General features: G+C 40.5%; 1 protein-coding gene across 1 annotated transcript in view; it reads left to right on the top strand.

Annotated features, from left to right (window-relative positions):
- lrp1bb (low density lipoprotein receptor-related protein 1Bb) overlaps positions 1 to 18,686 on the top strand; it is a 217,218-nt gene that overhangs the window by 106,007 nt on the left and 92,525 nt on the right. Inside the window, 12 exon segments of the mRNA XM_061842266.1 lie at positions 922 to 1,149; positions 1,279 to 1,453; positions 1,682 to 1,776; positions 5,901 to 6,050; positions 9,757 to 9,897; positions 10,895 to 11,020; positions 11,140 to 11,271; positions 14,172 to 14,306; positions 14,459 to 14,588; positions 15,492 to 15,618; positions 15,746 to 15,897; positions 18,555 to 18,679. Coding sequence (XP_061698250.1) covers positions 922 to 1,149; positions 1,279 to 1,453; positions 1,682 to 1,776; positions 5,901 to 6,050; positions 9,757 to 9,897; positions 10,895 to 11,020; positions 11,140 to 11,271; positions 14,172 to 14,306; positions 14,459 to 14,588; positions 15,492 to 15,618; positions 15,746 to 15,897; positions 18,555 to 18,679 — 1,716 coding nt within the window.

Raw genomic sequence — 18,686 nt, 5'->3', positions numbered from 1 at the left:
TGGGTAATCGCGGGGTTTTCCCATGCTATGACAACAAGGCGCTCTAAAGCTACCATGCTATCGTGAAGCCACTTCCTTACAGTGGCTGTCATGTCTTTTTTTTTTTCCCCTCCTACTCTTCCGCCTTCTCTCTTTGATGTGCGCACAATTACAGCCCACAATGAGGTGCTTTAAAGCGGCCACGCCAGCCCGAAGTTCCAATCCACGTGCTGGCTGTCAAGTCTGACGTTTGTAATTTATATTTGTCCCTCCTCTTCATTCTTCCGTCTCCCTCTGCATGACGTGCTCGCACTCAGGGCAGACAAAGCGGCACGCTGAGAACTTTCTGAAAGAAAAATGCATTTTTTTAGGTGTAGGCGTAGCTGGTCAGCCAATTACATGTAACAATTGCACCAGATATCTGCTTACAAAGCCGCTCAAGTTCTTATATAGTGGGGACATGCAACTCATGGTAGACTCCAAATTGTTCATGCGGTGCTGTTTTGGTCATGGCCCAAGAAATTGGAAAAACTGAAATGGTTAAAATTCTCCACCATTAGTGCTAGATAAAACAGGATTGGTGCGAGCCGTGAAGAAGAAATGACACTTAACCCTTCTGTTCTTGCTGATGAAAGTTACCCTACAGCAAAAAGACACTTGACAACATAGCTTTGTCAGCCCTATCTTTCACCAGTATGTGAAATATAACCTTGATCAAGGCTTAAGAACCAAAAACTATCCTTGGTCAGGCGTCATCAAAATAGTAGGAGTGATGATGATGAACTTGTACTTGATATGAGGAGGCAAAATTACAACACACATGATAAAAGTAACACACTTGGCTTTAATATCGTAGTTACTGTGCATATCATCCGACCTGCACCTGACCATACGTCGTCAACATTGTCTTTCATGAATGTTCTAATTTCTTAATTGCAACAGCTTTGAAAAGATTCCTCCTTTACGTACGTCGGTCGGAAATCCGAGGTGTGGACGTTGACAACCCGTACATGAACGTCATGACAGCACTAACAGTACCCGACATTGATGATGTCACCGTAGTAGACTATGATGCAGAGGAGGAAAGAATCTATTGGGCTGATGTTAAAACCCAAACTATCAAGCGGGCTTTCATCAATGGCACCCAGCTTGAGACCATCATTTCGTCAGGTGGGAGGATTTCTCATGGTTTGTAAAAATTCAAATTAAACACTCCCTTAAAGAGTTTCATCTCATTATGCATTGTCTGTAAATTTATACATGCCTGCACGATAAGTTGTGTTGTGTGCTCTCCGACAGATATCGTGAACTGCCGTGGCCTGGCTTTCGACTGGCTTTCCAGGAATTTATATTGGCTTAGTTCCGAGAACGACGAGTCCCAAATCAATGTTGCTCGCTTTGATGGGTCCCTGAAGACCTCCGTCATCCACGGCATTGATAAACCAAGATGCCTTGTAGTGCACCCTGTCAAGGGGTAAGTAGATTATAGAACTCGGTATCCTTCATCACTGTTTGCGTTAATGGTCAGAATTAACAACTGACTCCTGACCAAGATGCATGTGCTCAGTTAGATCAATTGTTATCTGGATGAACCTAATATCTTGTTTTCACATTTCAGTTGCTTTCAGTTCAACTTGGTTTGAACATTTAAAGGGGTATACTTGGGTCAAAGTGGAGGTATAACTGTTTGCCTGTCCCTCAGGAAAATCTACTGGACAGATGGCAGCACCATTAACATGGCCAACATGGACGGAAGTAACAGCAAGGTCCTCCATCAGAACCAGAGGGAACCTGTCGGTGAGTAACAGCATTTGCAGTATTCTCAATTGTGTTTTCCATCGTATGACTGAAAAGGGAAACGGATCTGTCTTTTGCCTCCTCTTTATGTCAATCTCTCTCATACATATACACTTACACACGTAAACAAAGCAGTCTTTCCATATGAATGAGCTGTGTGCAAAACAACCCAATTCCTGTGGAGGTTTACGTATTTTTTTTTCTGGTCATGCTCTGTAAGGATGACAAAGAATGCGTCTGGAAATCGTTGAGAATTTATTGTGAAGTGCTCAAAGCCGAACACGCATTCAACCCTGCCAGCTGGCCTGCACGTTTTCTGAGACGAGTGTGGTCGTGAAAATTTCATGAGATTAAGCCCATTCGGCAGATTCCCAGAAAGGGAATGTATGTGTTGGTATTGCTACAGGTTGTTGTAGACTGCATCACTCTCGTATAACCCTAACATCAAAACAGATGATGGTGATCAAAAATACCCATCCATCCATCCATCCATTTTCTTAGCCGCTTATCCTCACAAGGGTCGCGGAAGTGCTGGAGCCTATCCCAGCTGTCAATGGGCAGGAGGCAGCGTACACCCTCAACTGCTTGCCGGCCAATTGCAGATCAGAAATACCATTGCATGAATTTTTTTCAAGATATTTAATGATAAAAACTGAAAAAAATAGGTAAATGAATGATAATGGTGGGTTCTAATATAATATTCACCAATTCTCAAGAACCGCTTCTCCTCATTAGGGTTTCCAGGAAGATGGAGTTTACCCCAGTTGACTTCACACCGAATTCACCAGTCAATCACAGGGGGCATAAACCGCTATTCACTCATACATTCACACATTGGGACAAATTTGGATTTCTAATGAACCTGGAATGCATCTCATTGGGATTTGGGGGGAAGCTGGGGTCCCTAGAGAAAGCCCACACAAGCACAGGGAGACCAGAGCTGAGATGTCAACCCTGAACCTTAGAACTGTGAAGGAAAACATGCTGACCACTTGAGCAGTGTACTCCCATTAATATAATTGAGCAATATCACACACAGAGTAACTGATGTTATACTATATGTCATGGCTGTAACATGGAGAAAAACAATTATATGGTCTTTATTGAGATCAGTTATGCGGCTCCCCTGACACAAATAGTAGCAAACAGTGGTGCTGACTGTAGAATTAGCCGTTGGCTTGGCAACCAGCCAAAACCAAAATGAAGCATGCATTGCTGTTTCATGTCCAGGTTGGATGATAATTCCACTTAACGCCAAGTCACCTTAAGCTATTCCTTTATTTTGGGGGCAGTCAACAACGAGCAAAGGTAGTCCAGAAATTCAAAAGGAAGCCAGGTGTGACGCAACATCTTTGCACCCGTTAGCTGCGTTAGAATACTGGTTGCGTGTTCCCTCCGACTTGTGCACTGAATGTGTCATTTAGTCACATGAGTACTTATGGAGGTTCATGATGAAATGTACATGACAGGCTTCTCTCCTGGGCTTCATCCTCATCTGACAAGAATTCATACTTTGAACAAAATGTCTTGAAAATGTCTTAAAAAAATCTGTAATATTTGCTAACCAAACACCTGTTAGGTGGAGTGATACTTAAAGTGCTGTTGTACTCTGTAACATCACACATACAATTACTGATGTGCAATCAAATTGCATGTTCGTAACTTAAGTGTTGTATAATTCTAATTTACTATGGACAATAATATGATTACATCAAAGGATTGTATATTGAGCGATACAGCGCAAGTGGATGCTTTTACTTTCTTCCAAATCTGTTTAAAGTACTGTGAGTGACTGTCCACCAGTCAAGGATATATGTCGCTTTTGTTCAAAGTCAGCTGCGATAGGCTCCATTTACCACCATCCCTAATGAGGACAAGCACTATAGAAAATGGATGGATAGTTTCAGAGCCATGATCCTTTGTGTCACTGGTTTTCACTCAATTGGAAGAGATGTCAACTTGTACTGTACAATATCAATCAGGTTTTAAGTGCTTCAATCTAAATCCATGGGTATTCATTGCCAGCAGGGTGTTAGAGTTTTGCAAGATTTCAAGTTGAATTCATTTCTTTCTAGCAAATCTAATGAAAACTCAGCATTTTTATGTTTCTTAAGCCAGAACTGTTGATTCCAAAAAGTAATTCACAATTGATTCAAGGTCAAAATAAACCCATATTGCACACCATGGTTTTCTCCGCATTTATTCACTCTGTGACCTGTCAGCAGGTTTTGCCATGATTCACCGACTTCATTTATGGTTATGGGGTAGACTTGGGGGCGAGAGCAAATTAATGATGCATTGTGAATGTGAATCTGCCAAATATAAATCCACCACACAGTACACATTGTCCAGAACTGCAACTGGAGTAGCTTTGTAAATATCACCCATCGATGTTGGCAGTGCATGGAAAAAACATGTCAGCCTCAAAGTAGAGTGAGCAGCCCCCACTTCCTTTTCTTGTTCATTTGTCCTGGCAGATGGAATTTCTATGAAGACAATCTGATTTAAAGGTCAAGTGTCATCCCTATAAACATTCTAAAATAGATATTGAAATGAAAAATCCATACAACGTGATTCACTTCAATGTCTATACAAAAAAATAAATATGAGCGGAGAGCGCGTCTTCCACGCGCAAAGTTGCGGAAGTGTCATTCGACATCCAAGTGGTTAACATATTGGCTGTATCTACTGTCTGTGATGTCGGGAGGCCCTGTAGCTCAGTGGTTAGATCACTGGTTTGGTAAACCAGGGGTTGTGGGTTCGTATCCCACTGGGGCCTCCACTCCCTGAGAAGGGTTGTGTCAGGAAGGGTATCCGGCGTAAAAATTGTGCCAAACATATACGTGCGTTCATCTGAGATGACACGCTGTGGCGATGCTGAAAGAAACTTACTTACTTACTTTTTACTGTCTGTGACGTCACCCTGGACATTCGCCTTTGAAAACACGCCCCTTCAGACGCGGAAGCTCTTTTCGAAGAAGAGAACATCTCACAATCGAGTGAAGTGTCCTGGGCAATATTACCAAGCCATATTTAGATGATATGCAGATCATGGCCAAACCACCTCCCCGCCCGATCCACCTCCATGCGGCAGTGATAAAAACAACGCCACCAGCAAGCAACAATGACGCCACAGCCAAACTGCCTCCCCGTCCGATCCACCTTCGCCGCGGCCTGGTGCCCCGACGAGCCACCCCGCCAACGAGGCCGGCGGCCGGCTCAACCTTGTCAACAAGGCCGGTGGCGATTCACAAGGCCTGCGGAGGCCGTCCTTCAGCGGCTGCTGCACGGAAGCCTTCCTATGCGCACATCAACACATTAAGCACCCCTGATTTACGGATTACACCCCCCCCCCAACTATTGTTTTTTTTAGTAACTGTATACACAAATACCTGTCATTTGGAACCCATGAAGCTCTCGTCCTTTGCACCTGTGCAATCCATTTTTCACGATGAACCGGATCTTTTGGAAAAGTATGAAGAGCGAATCCATCCTCCCGAGTGTTCGAGCAATTCCCAACAATGCAACGAGCCGGACTGTTGGCTAACACGAAGAAAGAACGAGCTATCTTCCCGTGGGTAAAACTAATGGAAAGAAACAAGTCCGCTTCTGCGTGCTACTGCCTCCAACGTCACTTCCTGCTTCTTGTCGAAAACAAATCCCTCGAGAGGATTTTCATGGCGGGAGTTACAAAAAGCTATATACGTCAAAATCATGTTTTGTGGTGAAAAAAATTGATTAATCCATATCGGCTGTGTTTTTTTTTTTAATTAATACTATACTAAAAATCATCCATTTCATGACAGTTGACCTTTTAACTACAAATCCAAAGTCTAGTCATGGTGCATTTTTTTCTTTTTGTTCTTCTTCCTTATAGGTTGCCTTTGTATGAAGGTCTTTCTACACTTTTGTTTTTAATAAGTTTGTGAGTTTGTTTCTTTTTTGGGTCTGTTATGATTGTGGAGCAAATCTGATTCATTCTCCCAATGAAATCAAATGCAGTGTCATATTTGTTGTGTCTTAACTAGTGTTATGAATGAATGAATCAATCAGTCCGAAATGCAAGAGAACAATTCCAGCCCACTGTGATGATAAAACTTTGTTGTGCTCTGTTTTGCTCTTAGGTCTTACGGTGGACTACGCAGCTAACAAGCTCTACTGGATTAGTTCGGCCAATAAAACAATCAACAGATGCAATCTCGATGGAAATGGGCTTGAGGTGCTGGAAACTCTGAAGAGGGACCTTGCTAAAGGCACTGCACTTGCCGTTATGGGTGAGTTTCTTGCATTTCCATATAAAGACGGGAGGAGATACAGTATATCGAAAAGAACCATACTGTCTGGGAAAGCCCAAGTACGGAGCACTTTTCTATTTTCTATCTTGTTGAAGTGATTTTTGTGGATCCCGCTTCCCTTAAATTGACGGTGACTGTTGACTGTTTCCTATTTAGAGAAGACTTTATTATTGTGCTCACAAATGGGAGAGAGAAGGCAAGGTGACATAGAATAATGGCGTTGTAGCGACGTATTAGCAGGTAGCGCCAACCAGCAGAATCATGCCTGCTAGGCGCCATCAATCAAAAGTAATGTGGAAGCAATTGTTTGGAATGGGAGCATGAACAACACTCCAAAGTTTGTGAAATAGAGACTTTTTACTGTGCCTTGACAGTATGTTTGTCACACAATTAAAAACTTCAAGTCTTGGCACATCCAGGTACGATGTTTCGTATTATTTGTTATTATTATCTTATATATTACAAATTTTAATCAGATCATCAACCTTGATTGACCATATCATTTGTCTTGATGCACCTGGACTGTGGAGACCTTTTTTGAATGAATTGTTGAAAAAAAGAAAGGAACTGAAGAGCTTATCATGATTCAATTTCTGGAGTTGTCCATTTTGAATTTTACATTACTACATTTAAGTAGGTGAGTACTTCAAAAGAAATGTGATAATGTCCTGAAACCATGTCAAGCTGGCTTTTTAAGAGCATCATCTTTCCTTGGCACCGAGATTCCGAACAATAACGACACAGCAATACTTTCATCCAAATGAAGCTCCCCAGCTCATATCAACATAGTTCCTTGGCACCGAGATTATGATATTCGATCCTTGGGTTGCAATCACGTGATAATGGCTGCCATTTCTACAGACAAGCTAGGCGTTGCAGACGAGATCACCATGGCAACGTCCACAGACCCATTTGTTAGCGGTGAGCGGTGGATTTTTTCTACCTACTTTAATTCACTCGATGATGTTGCCAAAGCTAGATATGTACAGAAGATCAAACTCTGTGAAGATATCGATCCGTATACTCTCCACAACAACATACCTTCGAAGGATCTGAAAGACTTCCCCGAAGGAGAATACCCGGACACTAGAAATACACATGCTTACCGCTTACAAAATGATCAGAACAGATTTTCAAATAACCATTTGCCTGTGTACTCGAGCTTCATTCAGATCTGCACATCGTATATTTGCAAGCCACTTTTGTTGCCGTTTATTCGATAAGGCCATTGTATCTTCTCCTTAATGCAATCTAATCTTTGGAACATGGAAAAATTGCTTCCCAATGTCTCTGTTTCCGCAATTTCCACATCCGTAGACGCAACAAAAATCTGGCATGGTGAACGATGGACAACTGACTGCTTGTCTCTAACAATGGCGGTCAAGTACCAGGATGAACAAGTGTGATGTCACGTGCAACCCAGCCACATGGTATTCTGTGGTCCAATCCTACACCTTAGCAAATCAGAACCACAATAGTAAACCTTTACAGCGTCATTCACAACTGAGCATTATTCCGTCACTGTCTTTGTATTGTATAGGGTATGTGCAGTCATTCCATTGTGTAGGTTAAGTTAATGCGTTAAGTCAATGCTGTAAATGGTGTGTGTATCCCTCGCTAATTATATCGCTTCAAGATCTACGGAGTAGATCAGATCAGGATGAATAAACAGGTCAATCATCATTTAAACAAAGTCATCCAACTGCAGCTGAGCACCGTTATGTTCTTGTCCGTCCTGTCAGGATCAATTACTTGGTTATGTTTCAAGTAAAGTTTCAAACAATGCGGCCACGTGAGTAAACAAGGAACGTTTGATTTCGATCAATAAAAGAATGCCCCTCACATCGCAAGAGACAGAAGCAGACATAAAATCGCTGAACACAGTGAAATGATTTAGCCATTTTCCCTGAGATTGCTGGGTGATAAAATCAATTTGCTTTACTTCTACTGGATGTGCACGGTGCTAGCAGGGAGAAGGTATTCACATCAGCGCATGGGTGTCCTACGGCTTTGTAGTAATTGGATTGGCTCGAGGGATAGGCGAGGGCCGCGCTTTAGAAGGTAGGGCATTCATCAGCCTCGACTCGCCTGGAATCTAACAAGCGGTTGATGCGGAGATTGAATATGATGTACCACAAGTGAGCAATCACAACTAGCCAGCGTGCCCCACGGCATCAAATTAACATGGAGAGCAAAGCTAATCTAGGCCCGCTCGCCCTTGGGGGTCAAGTGTTTTGTAAACTTCATGTCGACTGTCACTTGCACTCACAGTAATTTTATTTTTGTTAACACACGACACTGAGCCTGAAGCTATTAGTTTAATCCACGTGTGTGTGTGTTTTGGGATAAACCAATAGAAGTACTGCCTTGACGGAACTAATTATTGTTGCTAAATGGCCTGCTATTATTACACATATTTTTAAACAATATAGCCTTGTCTTGAAAATGAGGTCACTCTTTGTTTTTAAGTCGGGTATTATCCGAAGGGCATATGTATTTTTGAGGTTTTGGCATAGCTCGTTAGCTAACTGCAAGTCAAGTTCTGCTAAATGACTGCTGATGCGAATGAAGCTTTATGTTTTTATACAGTAGGAAGAGGGGCAGCTCATGCCAGACTCCAAGATATGTTACACCCCAGAAAAATCTGCAAGGGTGAAATGGTGAAAGTTTAAACTATATCCTCACAATTGAATACCATACTTCAGCAGCACGCCCAAACTGACGCATTCAAAGCACTTGCTGCAGATCTGAATTTATGATTCTTTTAAGTCTTGACTTCAACCTCCCACCTTCCAAACTACCATCAAAATATTGTTGGGGTGACCACACTCTGATATCCACAAGTCGTCAACTAATCGTTTTTTCTTTTTTTTTTTTGTTTCAGTTGTGATTATCTTTAAATAAGCTTCAGTTGAGTTATAATTGTATTTTAAATTGGACTGCTGATATTGTTTTTTCTCTCAGCTTTGTTTTTCTTGCAATTTAAATGCTTTTCTTTCTTCTTAACATTTGGCCTTTTCTCCATGCCCAAAGAAGCCCTCCAAAGACATTTTGTTTTGTTTTGTTTTTTACCTCTTTGTGGTAGCCTGTGGGGTACCTTTTACTATGTATCACATCACCGGGACAAGTGCATAGACATGGACAAAGACAAGGGAATGTACCACATTTTTGAAAATGAAACTTCTTTCAGACTCTGATGATCAGTAACATATTTTTTGTTTCAGTGTCATTCTGTGAGTCTGTACCAAATCACTCATAGACCAGAACTGGTTGGGGACCGCTGATATACAAAACAGATTTCATAATTAAGCCTTTGTTGATGTGAAAACGTTCCCCCATTGCAAGGTTCCCCATTGTGGGACTAATGAAGGTTATCTTATTTCGATGACAGTGGTTCATGGCTGCAAAAGTGCATCACGGGTTTAAGCAGGGAACTATTTTTTTTTGTGTGTGTGTGTGTGTGTTTCAAATTAGCTCAAGGATTATGGTAATATTACAGAAAATATAGCAGAAGCCTAAACTTCTTTCAAGGTTAAAGGCACCTGTGTGTGCCACTAGTAATTTCCACAAAAAAGCCAGTGAAGGCTAATTCTGTACTCTTTTCTTTTGGTAACGCTGATGCAGCTATGTTCAATCTTGAACCAAGATTTTTGCTGACATCTGTTTCTTTCTGTTTTGGGTACAGGGAGTAAACTGTGGTGGGCAGATGATGAATCTGCACAGCTGGGAACTGTCAACAAGAGGGACGGCCGGAACTTGGTCAGTCTGAGAAACAAGACTGGTGGGGTAGTGCACATGAAGGTGTTTGACCGGGAAGGTCAGAAAGGTGAGAATGATTGTTCGTCACATTTCCATTGAGTGGCTCATTTTTTTCCCACAAATTCATTTGCCACAAATCAGGTACAGAAAATGTTAAAGTCAAGAATAGAGAAGCTCTTAAACCAGATTATAGCTTTGTAGCTAATTTTGAAAAAAGTAAAAAAAAATCAGTATAAGGTCACCACATCATGATTTTGAACAGTATAACCGGTGCGGCTTGCCCCTTTTTTGGTGGAATGACAATACAAAGAACCTGTGTAAGGACTATTTTTATATACTTTGATCAATAGTGGTAAATGGACTTGTAAAAAGAAAAAAGTAATTTAGCTTGTTTTTTTTTACGTCACCTGTTTTTTTATATGAGTAAATGTTTCACATGCATAAATCTGCCACGCTTAAAGTCCTCTTTTACATTTTAGGTATTCATAGTAGAGGCAGTCCTTATTGACAGAGAAAATGGTGGTGGCAAATTCTCACTGAAAATCAATGTCTTGTAAATTTGAAACAGCAGAAAATCTTGTCGCATTGATTATGATAACAAAAATCGGCAAGTGCATAATATGAGTCTGCATCCTACTATAGGTTTGTATCATAAAAATATGCCACTCTGTTACGACCAGGGATTCTAAAACAGCCATGCCAGAGCAAAGTCCTGGTCCACACGCTGGCTAAGTCAGACTTCCCCACACCCCCACACTTTGCTCTTCCACTTTTACCCCGAGACATAGGCACACTCATGGCGGACAGCAAGGCACTCTGAAGCAGCGACACAAGACGGGATACATTTTCCCTCCGAAGAGAAGATGAATGTTGCTATTAAGATATAGCTAGCGAGCTCGCCGTATCACTATTTCCACACTTAAGAATGACATACATTAGAGCTCTTGTTGCCCGTCTTCAACTCTATATTGTACTTAGAAACAAATTCAGAATTCACTTGAAGTGGTCTTTAAACCACCGCTCACAGGATTATTATTTTAGATGTGCTGGTCTTTAACTTTCAGGTAGAAACCTTTGCCAGATAAACAACGGCGGATGTTCCCAGCTCTGTTTTCCGACTTCTGAGAGCACCCGTAGCTGCTCTTGCACTGTTGGCTACAACCTCAGGAGCGATCGCAGGTCCTGTGAGGGTATGTTTCCTTATCACAAGAAGTGCTTCTGTGCAGTATTCAAACTATAACATACACATTGTTACTTTTTGAAATACGTTATGCATGCATTCTCCGTTATTGTGTGGTTTTTCACAAAGGTATGGATTCATTTCTGATGTACTCCATCCATGAGGGAATAAGAGGGATTTCTCTGGACCCGAATGACAATACTGAAGCCCTCATGCCTATCACGGGAACACTTTTTGCTGTGGGGGTGGATTTTCATGCAGGTAAGATACTTGGAGATTATACATTTGTAACACCTTTTTTTTTCGATTTCCAAAGACAAATTACATGTGACATTTTATATTTACGGTGATGTTTTGGACACATTTATACAAACGGTAAATAATTATATTTCAAGAGGGTGTGTTATTTTACATTTGTCTCTGTGTTATGAGACACACCAGAATCTCTGAAAAGATGTAATTATGCACTTGCAATTTAATTTGTGGAAACTGAATTGATTGCTTGATTGTCTGTGACTTATCGTGATTGCTTGCAATTAATCTGTATTTGTTTAATGAGTAACTCGAAGGAATATTTATAGTAATTATTGATGTTGTCATCAACATTGAAGCTGACAAGTACTTCATCCCCAAGAGAATGTTTTGATGATCCAAGTAGTCACATCGAGTTAAATATGCAGCATTTTTTAATAAGGTCAGCGTGAGGCGCTTGTAAGTCAATTTAGAAACACGAAAGCACATGTATGGATCCAGCATGGAACATTTCTTTGTGTTCCACGTCTGAAATTATATTTGCATCCGATATCTTGTAATCTTTTTTTTTCATTTTAAAAGGTGGTTAAATGTTTTTTTTTTATTATTATTATTATAAAGGAAGCTTATTTTGCTCACCTTTATTACCTCCAACCTCATTTGCCTTAAAATAAAAAGGTCAAGGGAGGAGTCTGGGTTTGATTTACATTGAAGCTTTTGAATTATGGTCTTCGGGCTCACGGGGCGCAGCTTTGATGGAGTAATCACATGACATCACAGGCAACATGGGTACGAATAACAGTGAGCCTTTGAAACAATTCCAAGCAGAGCGATTCCCCTGATATTGCATCAAGGAACCACAGTGTGCATTGCAAAGCAAGAAGCAAAGAGTGCGTACTGTAATTTGTTACATCCCAGCTTCCCTCTATGTCTGTACAATAAAAATAACAGATTCATCGCAAAGACAGACGATATGGCCTCATTGCACTTCCTTGTATGTAATAGAATCTAAATGATGCATGATGACGAAAGTGCTTTGGAGGAACATGGACTGAAAACAAGCGAACTGCATCTACAGAAAGGCTTCTCATAATGTATTATACGGTGTGTTCCTGTTTCATTTACAACAATGAGACAGATGCTGAGTGGAATAAAAGGATAGCAGGTATCTCCATTTGCAATCTATTGAAGAGAAAGTAACAGAATAGGGCTTGTTCTCTATCAATATTCCTGACCGTCATTATAGGATATTGAATTATCTTGTCTCGTGATTTTTTTTTTCCTTGCAAAAATTACATCTGCTGTTCTTTTCCATTAAGCAATGAAATAGTATTGTCTTTTTCCACTGTAGACATGATTTTATAAGCGATGACTTTCACTTTCGGCAATTTTCGGGCCAGTAGATCACAGCCCTACATCAGCTGAGTGCAGACGCGCGCGCGTTGTCTCTTCCAGACCCGCCTGCGAGCTAGTAACCATGTTGTAATGGAAATTCAAATCCCTGCATAGTGGGGTGGCACACACAGTTGAACGGAGCCGAGCCGAGCCAGCATATTTATATAGAAAAGCAGCTTAAGATGTTCCATAAACTCCTTCTCTTTCAGATGGCGTTGCTGAGCTCTTAATATGAGTGACTTGAGAAATAATGCAAAATCCTGACATGACCACAAGCTTTTTAATATGTCGGGATAAGTCACGTTCTGGACAACATTAGAGACTTAGCATAAAATGGCTTGTCAACTACTCCTTCTTTTTTGCAAACGTAAACACGGAAATCAATGAGACAGTCAAGATGATAGCAAAGATGACTAAAAAAAAATGTCGCTGTCTGGCGGAATCCTCGCACTCCCCCCCCCCCCCAAAAAAAAAAAGCATCTTTCTTGAGAAACCAATCGCTGCATTGTTGAAGTTGAAATTATACCTTAAATTCCTATCACGAACATGAACACAACACCCACCCAAACTCATGTAAATCTCTAATGTAATAATTAATATAACGCAATTCATTCCGCTGTCATTAATTAAGCCGCAACATAAAACGTCTGTGATCCTGCCTAAATCCTCCCCAACCATACAAAAAGCCTTTAAAACTGTCATCTTCCCAAAATCATTTTCAATCTTCTCAGAGCCGTGCATGATTCAATAAATAATATAACCAGCTGACTAAGCAGTGTATTATGTGGAAATTGATCTGCATTCACTTACCTTTACGATCGAAACGTTTCTTCTGCACCTAAGCATTGCACCGATCCATATTTTTTAAAAAAGGTTTTAAATGCTTCTTGTTAAAGTAGTCTAAAAGTAGTTGAGCAAAGGGAAAAGCTAACGCAAAATGGTTTTAACTTCTTATTACTAAAAAACAAAAAAAACCCATCCAGACGTAATCTTGCGGTGACATGATGCCAGCTTTATGACACATCGCAGACTTTCTGTTGAAGAAAATGCATTTCTTGTCATGCTATTTTCAATGCTTTAAATTGGTTAAGGTTGCTTATAAATAACAGAAATAACAGAACAGAAACAGAAAAAAACAAAATTAAATTAATCACATTTAGACTTACAGGTTTTCGCCTCAACAGTGATGCAATATATTGCGTGACTCCTGCTCCTTTGCTTATCCAATAAGGATCCAAAACCAAAAAGAATATACCATAATGTTACCAATGCCAGGTTTTCCATCACAAAGTTTCCACCGACCTTTAAAGTTTGCTTGACAGCTACTAACTTAGCTGCGCATGTCGTGCGTGTGCATTTCCACCATCACACTTTACTGTGCCGCACAACATTTGGGGAAATGGGCCATGCTGTAATGAAATGTGTTCATGAGCTGCATTGTTTGAGGGCACAAATACATTTGAGGTAATTGCATCCATCATCCCATCTTGCTGTGCCATTAACTCCTTTCACAGGGAATGACACTGTATACTGGACAGACATGGGCCTGAACAGAATATCCCGGGCCAAACGCGATCAGACCTGGAGGGAGGACATCGTTACTTCCGGCATCAGCAGGGTGGAAGGCATTGCTGTCGACTGGATGGCTGGTTAGTGTTATGACTCTGGACTGTGAATGCTGCTTATCAATTGAGTTGGACTACCCGTTTTGTTGCTTTTAAATGGATGTCTTTGTTTGTATTTGGACAGCAAAACACATAAGAAGCCTGAAGGATTTAACCCTTTCCTTGTCTTTACATAGGGAACCTTTACTGGACAGATCACGGTTTTAATCTTATAGAAATATCTCGTTTGAATGGCGCGTACCGCTCAGTGGTCATATCAGAAGGACTGGATCAGCCCAGAGGCATCGCTGTGCACCCTCAGAAGGGGTAGGTATTGTTTTGTTTGTGTCCACCCTATCTTTACGATCTGGGATTAATATTTTGGGATGTTGTTATGACAACCATTTTATTGTGAAGCCATGTTTGATAAGTTGCTGAAAAATGACTGGAAGAGCATACCTGAAGCAAACACTTGAAGATATTGTTAATTTTGCAGTTTATCTTTGCAAAGAGGTCTGGAATTTCAACATAGAGACATGCAGCATCTCATAGGTCTGGCCAAGATGGGGTCACGAAGCACAAATTTGAAACCCTCCTACATGCTAATGAGCTGATCAATACACAGACTTACAGAAACAGCAAGGGAGTCAAACAAAGAGAGTTTTTCTCAAAGTCAGCCTCCTAACGCCTCCATTTTTAGCCTTTAGCTATTGTTATTAATTTTATGGGTATGTAGTATAGTAACTTGTCCAAGGAAGTATGTTTAAGTGATACATTTCGACATTAAGTCAAGCTTTGTATGTTAGAAGTCAGTGATAATCTTCACTTAACGTACATTTAGCCTGGAAGATAGCTGAGATAGGTTCCAGCAAGGTCGTGACCCTAGTGAGGATAAGCTGAACGGAAGATGAACAAATCAATAGTGAGCCGGTGGTCAATTGTTCAAAAAAACATTTTTTCAAGAGGGTCTTTTGCAGAGGGATCACCCTCTTCATTTGATACACTTTATTATGCATCATTGATGTATGTTTAATACTAAAATACATCACATATAAAATTCTGGATATTGTGGCACATCATGTGGTGGTCCAAGTGACTTTGCGTTTGTGCTTCTGTACAGTTTTGTATTCTAAGGGCTTTGCTAAATGGCACACTGGCTCAGCTCAGGAAGCACACCAAAATGTCTGCAAAGGAACCAGTCCTAGATATCTCTGTTACTACGCTTTACAGGTATCTCTTCTGGACTGAGTGGGGCCAGAACCCATGTATTGGCCGCTCACGCTTGGATGGTTCGGACCAAGTCACATTGGTCAACTCAGGCATTATGTGGCCGAATGGGATTTCTATAGACTATGAGGTACAGCTCATTGGTCCTACTTACAGCCTCCTCAGGCTCAATTCATGCAGCATCCCTCTTCATCCTATACTTTTATAGTACAAATTTGTCAATTGTGTCTAATATGCATTTTCAAATTCCCTCTCAGGAAAATACCTTATACTGGTGTGATGCCCGTACAGATAAGATTGAGAGGATCAACCTCGAGACAGGTGAGAGTCGGGAGATCGTACTGTCTTCGGCCAATGTGGACCTGTTCTCGGTGGCTGTGTTTGGGCCTTACATCTACTGGACTGACAGGTAATGTACTATTTTTCTTAAAGGTACTGCACATGGGCTTTTCCTACAAAGTCTGCAAAAATAACCTGATATTCACCCACAATATTAAAGCTTTTGTGAAAATGTAAGGGGCCAAGGATGCTGTGATCAAGAATGTAGGCTTTTAATAACAGTTATCTCCAAATCACGAGTAGTCCAAATATATTTTTGGATAAATTATAGTTGAGTGTTAATAAGAGGCCCCATAGCTCAGTGGTTAGAGCACTGGTTTGGTAAACCAGGGGTTGTGGCTTCGTATCCCACTGGGGCCTCCACTCCCTGAGAAGGGTTGCGTCAGGAAGTGCATCCGGCATAAAAATTGTGCCAAACATGTGTGCTGTGGCGACCCCAAAAGGGACAAGCTGAAAGAAACTTACTTATAGTTGAGTGTTAATGGGCTGTTACTCAAAATTATGCCCACAACACACCGAAGAACGCGGCCGAATGTGACCGAAAAGGACGAGCACTTACGCAATTGTGATCAAAAATATTGCACACTTCTGTATTGGTATTTCTATTGAGTTTTGAGGCTCCAATTATGATATACTGTATGGTATTTTTATTTTTTTACTAAGCCACAAAAACATGCCGGGATTGTCAAGGACGAGGACGTTGGCCACTAAATAAGATCCTTTTGTGTTGACCAACAAGTGAACTGATTAAAGAATCTTTGGAGAAACAGATTGTTTAGCTGATATTTTGCTTTGATTTGCCAGCAACAATATGAAATACACACGCACTGAGTTCAACTTACCCTTCAACAAACAGTAAAACAAACAGAGCCTTTATGCTGTTTAATTGTAACTCCCATTTTACCACAAATTCATTGTTTTTCATCTACTTGGCCAAAAAGATGATTGTAATTCAAACCAGCATAATTTCACATATCTAGCACACATTTGTTCGCCAAAAAAATATCAAGTCAATATTGTGTATTTACATAAGTATAGGGGAAACTGGAATGAATGTTCACATTTTATAAATGTATGCCTCCATCTTGAGGTCATGAAAAAGGTGGAGCCCGCACTTTCATTCCAATATGAAAGGTGTACATATGACTGCATAATATGTGCAGTTGTGCTTATAAATGTGATTATTTATTTATTTTAAATACAACACCTGATTGAACAACAATTCTCATTAATTTCTTTATCATTATTTTTTGTTTAGTAGTAATGTTTTTCCGAAATGCTTGACAGTTTCATTTGAATGCCATTAAACTAAAATTAAATGTGCTTCACCAGGCCCGTCAAGTTTTGTTGAATGAAGACTACCCATCTTACAAATTATGGCTCTGTAATCAAGCAAATGAGCACAACTGTTTGTTTTCTGATTTATTAAATATAGGTAGTGCTGTGGATTTCAAAATAGGATAAAGCAAATAAAAAAGTATTATTTTTTCACATGAGGTCTTAACTTAGGAGTAATTGTTTGGAAAAAAAAACAATAAAATACAGATAAAACTTTGTTTTTGTCAAATGGGTAGAAGCAAAATCATGCAGTGTAAAAATGCTATGTAAATAAGTAGAAGGGTTTTCCACAATTTTGAAGTCAACTTTGTAGGTATTATACATGGGTGTGCATTCTATATGATAAATTAAGGTAATGATAAAACAAAGAGAATGATGTATTCAAAACAACCTCATAGTTTTGCCTTGACAAAGTCTATTGACCAAAATGCCATAGACGACCTAACAACTAGCATCAGGGCCAGGGTGTTATAACAATTGCAACAGGCTTCTAGAAAATATAACAAGGATCACGGATCACTGACAATATAATTTTGAATTGCAGTAAAACTAATGGCGACCTGTCAGCCATTCATGATAAGTAGTTGCCAAACCCTCGTTGGTTCGGGCATGTTGCTCAGTGTATGACAGACAGGCCTTAGATTACATTTTTTTCTTCACTTCCAAATTCATTTTGTTTAGCATTGTGGATGACGTTACTGAGGTTTCATTCACAGGCTGGAACTCAGCTGACATGCTGCCAGTTTTGGAGATGAGCAAATAGGAACAGTTTGGAAAATAACAAAAAAAAAAATCATCATGGGTCAGTTGCCCACATCCATTAGAACCAACGAGAGAATTCTGAGGTGGTTTTATTTGCTCTCTGAAGAAATGTCCAGTTATTATACACCTGCCGCGACGGAAGCTTCCTTGCTTATCTCTTCGGCAACAGCCATTGTTTACAGGCTTCCAGTCTCTTCTCGCTCTCATGACATCAATACCCCTTCTGTAGCCTCATCCTCAAAGGACACTGATATGTCATTATTTGGGTCTCCTGAAGGCCATCATTTTGTGGCTTGGCAAAATTGATTTTTGAGTTTACATGCCAGTATTGTCTCAAATTCAGCTGCTCCATAAGGTTAGTCTGTCTGCAGCGACAGCTGAGTGGCTCTTGTGAAAAATGTGGGCTTTATTGTGTTCTCCTCAACTATTCCTAATAGATGTTCAACTGGTATGGTGGCTTTACCACCTTTTACTTTGGTGCTATGATCTTTTTTTCTATATAATTTCATCATGATCCTGAAATGGGGGGGGGGGGGTGAATCAATAAAAAGCCAGAAAGTAGCTTTCAAAAATATATCTCCTTCATGGAAAGTAAAATCACTTTTTCACCCCCTGACTGTGCTGCAGGGCCTTTTCGAATGGTTCAATCCGACGAGGCTTGAAGACAGACAGCAGTGAGGCTGTCACAATGAGGAGTGGCCTTGGGGTCAATTTGAAGGGTGTGACAGTCTTCACTCGAGGCAGAGAGAAAGGTTGAGG

The sequence above is a fragment of the Syngnathoides biaculeatus genome, chromosome 14 (assembly GCF_019802595.1).
Source record: "Syngnathoides biaculeatus isolate LvHL_M chromosome 14, ASM1980259v1, whole genome shotgun sequence".
NCBI classification, from domain to species: domain Eukaryota; kingdom Metazoa; phylum Chordata; class Actinopteri; order Syngnathiformes; family Syngnathidae; genus Syngnathoides; species Syngnathoides biaculeatus.
This window is presented reverse-complemented; position numbering and strand designations above follow the sequence as displayed.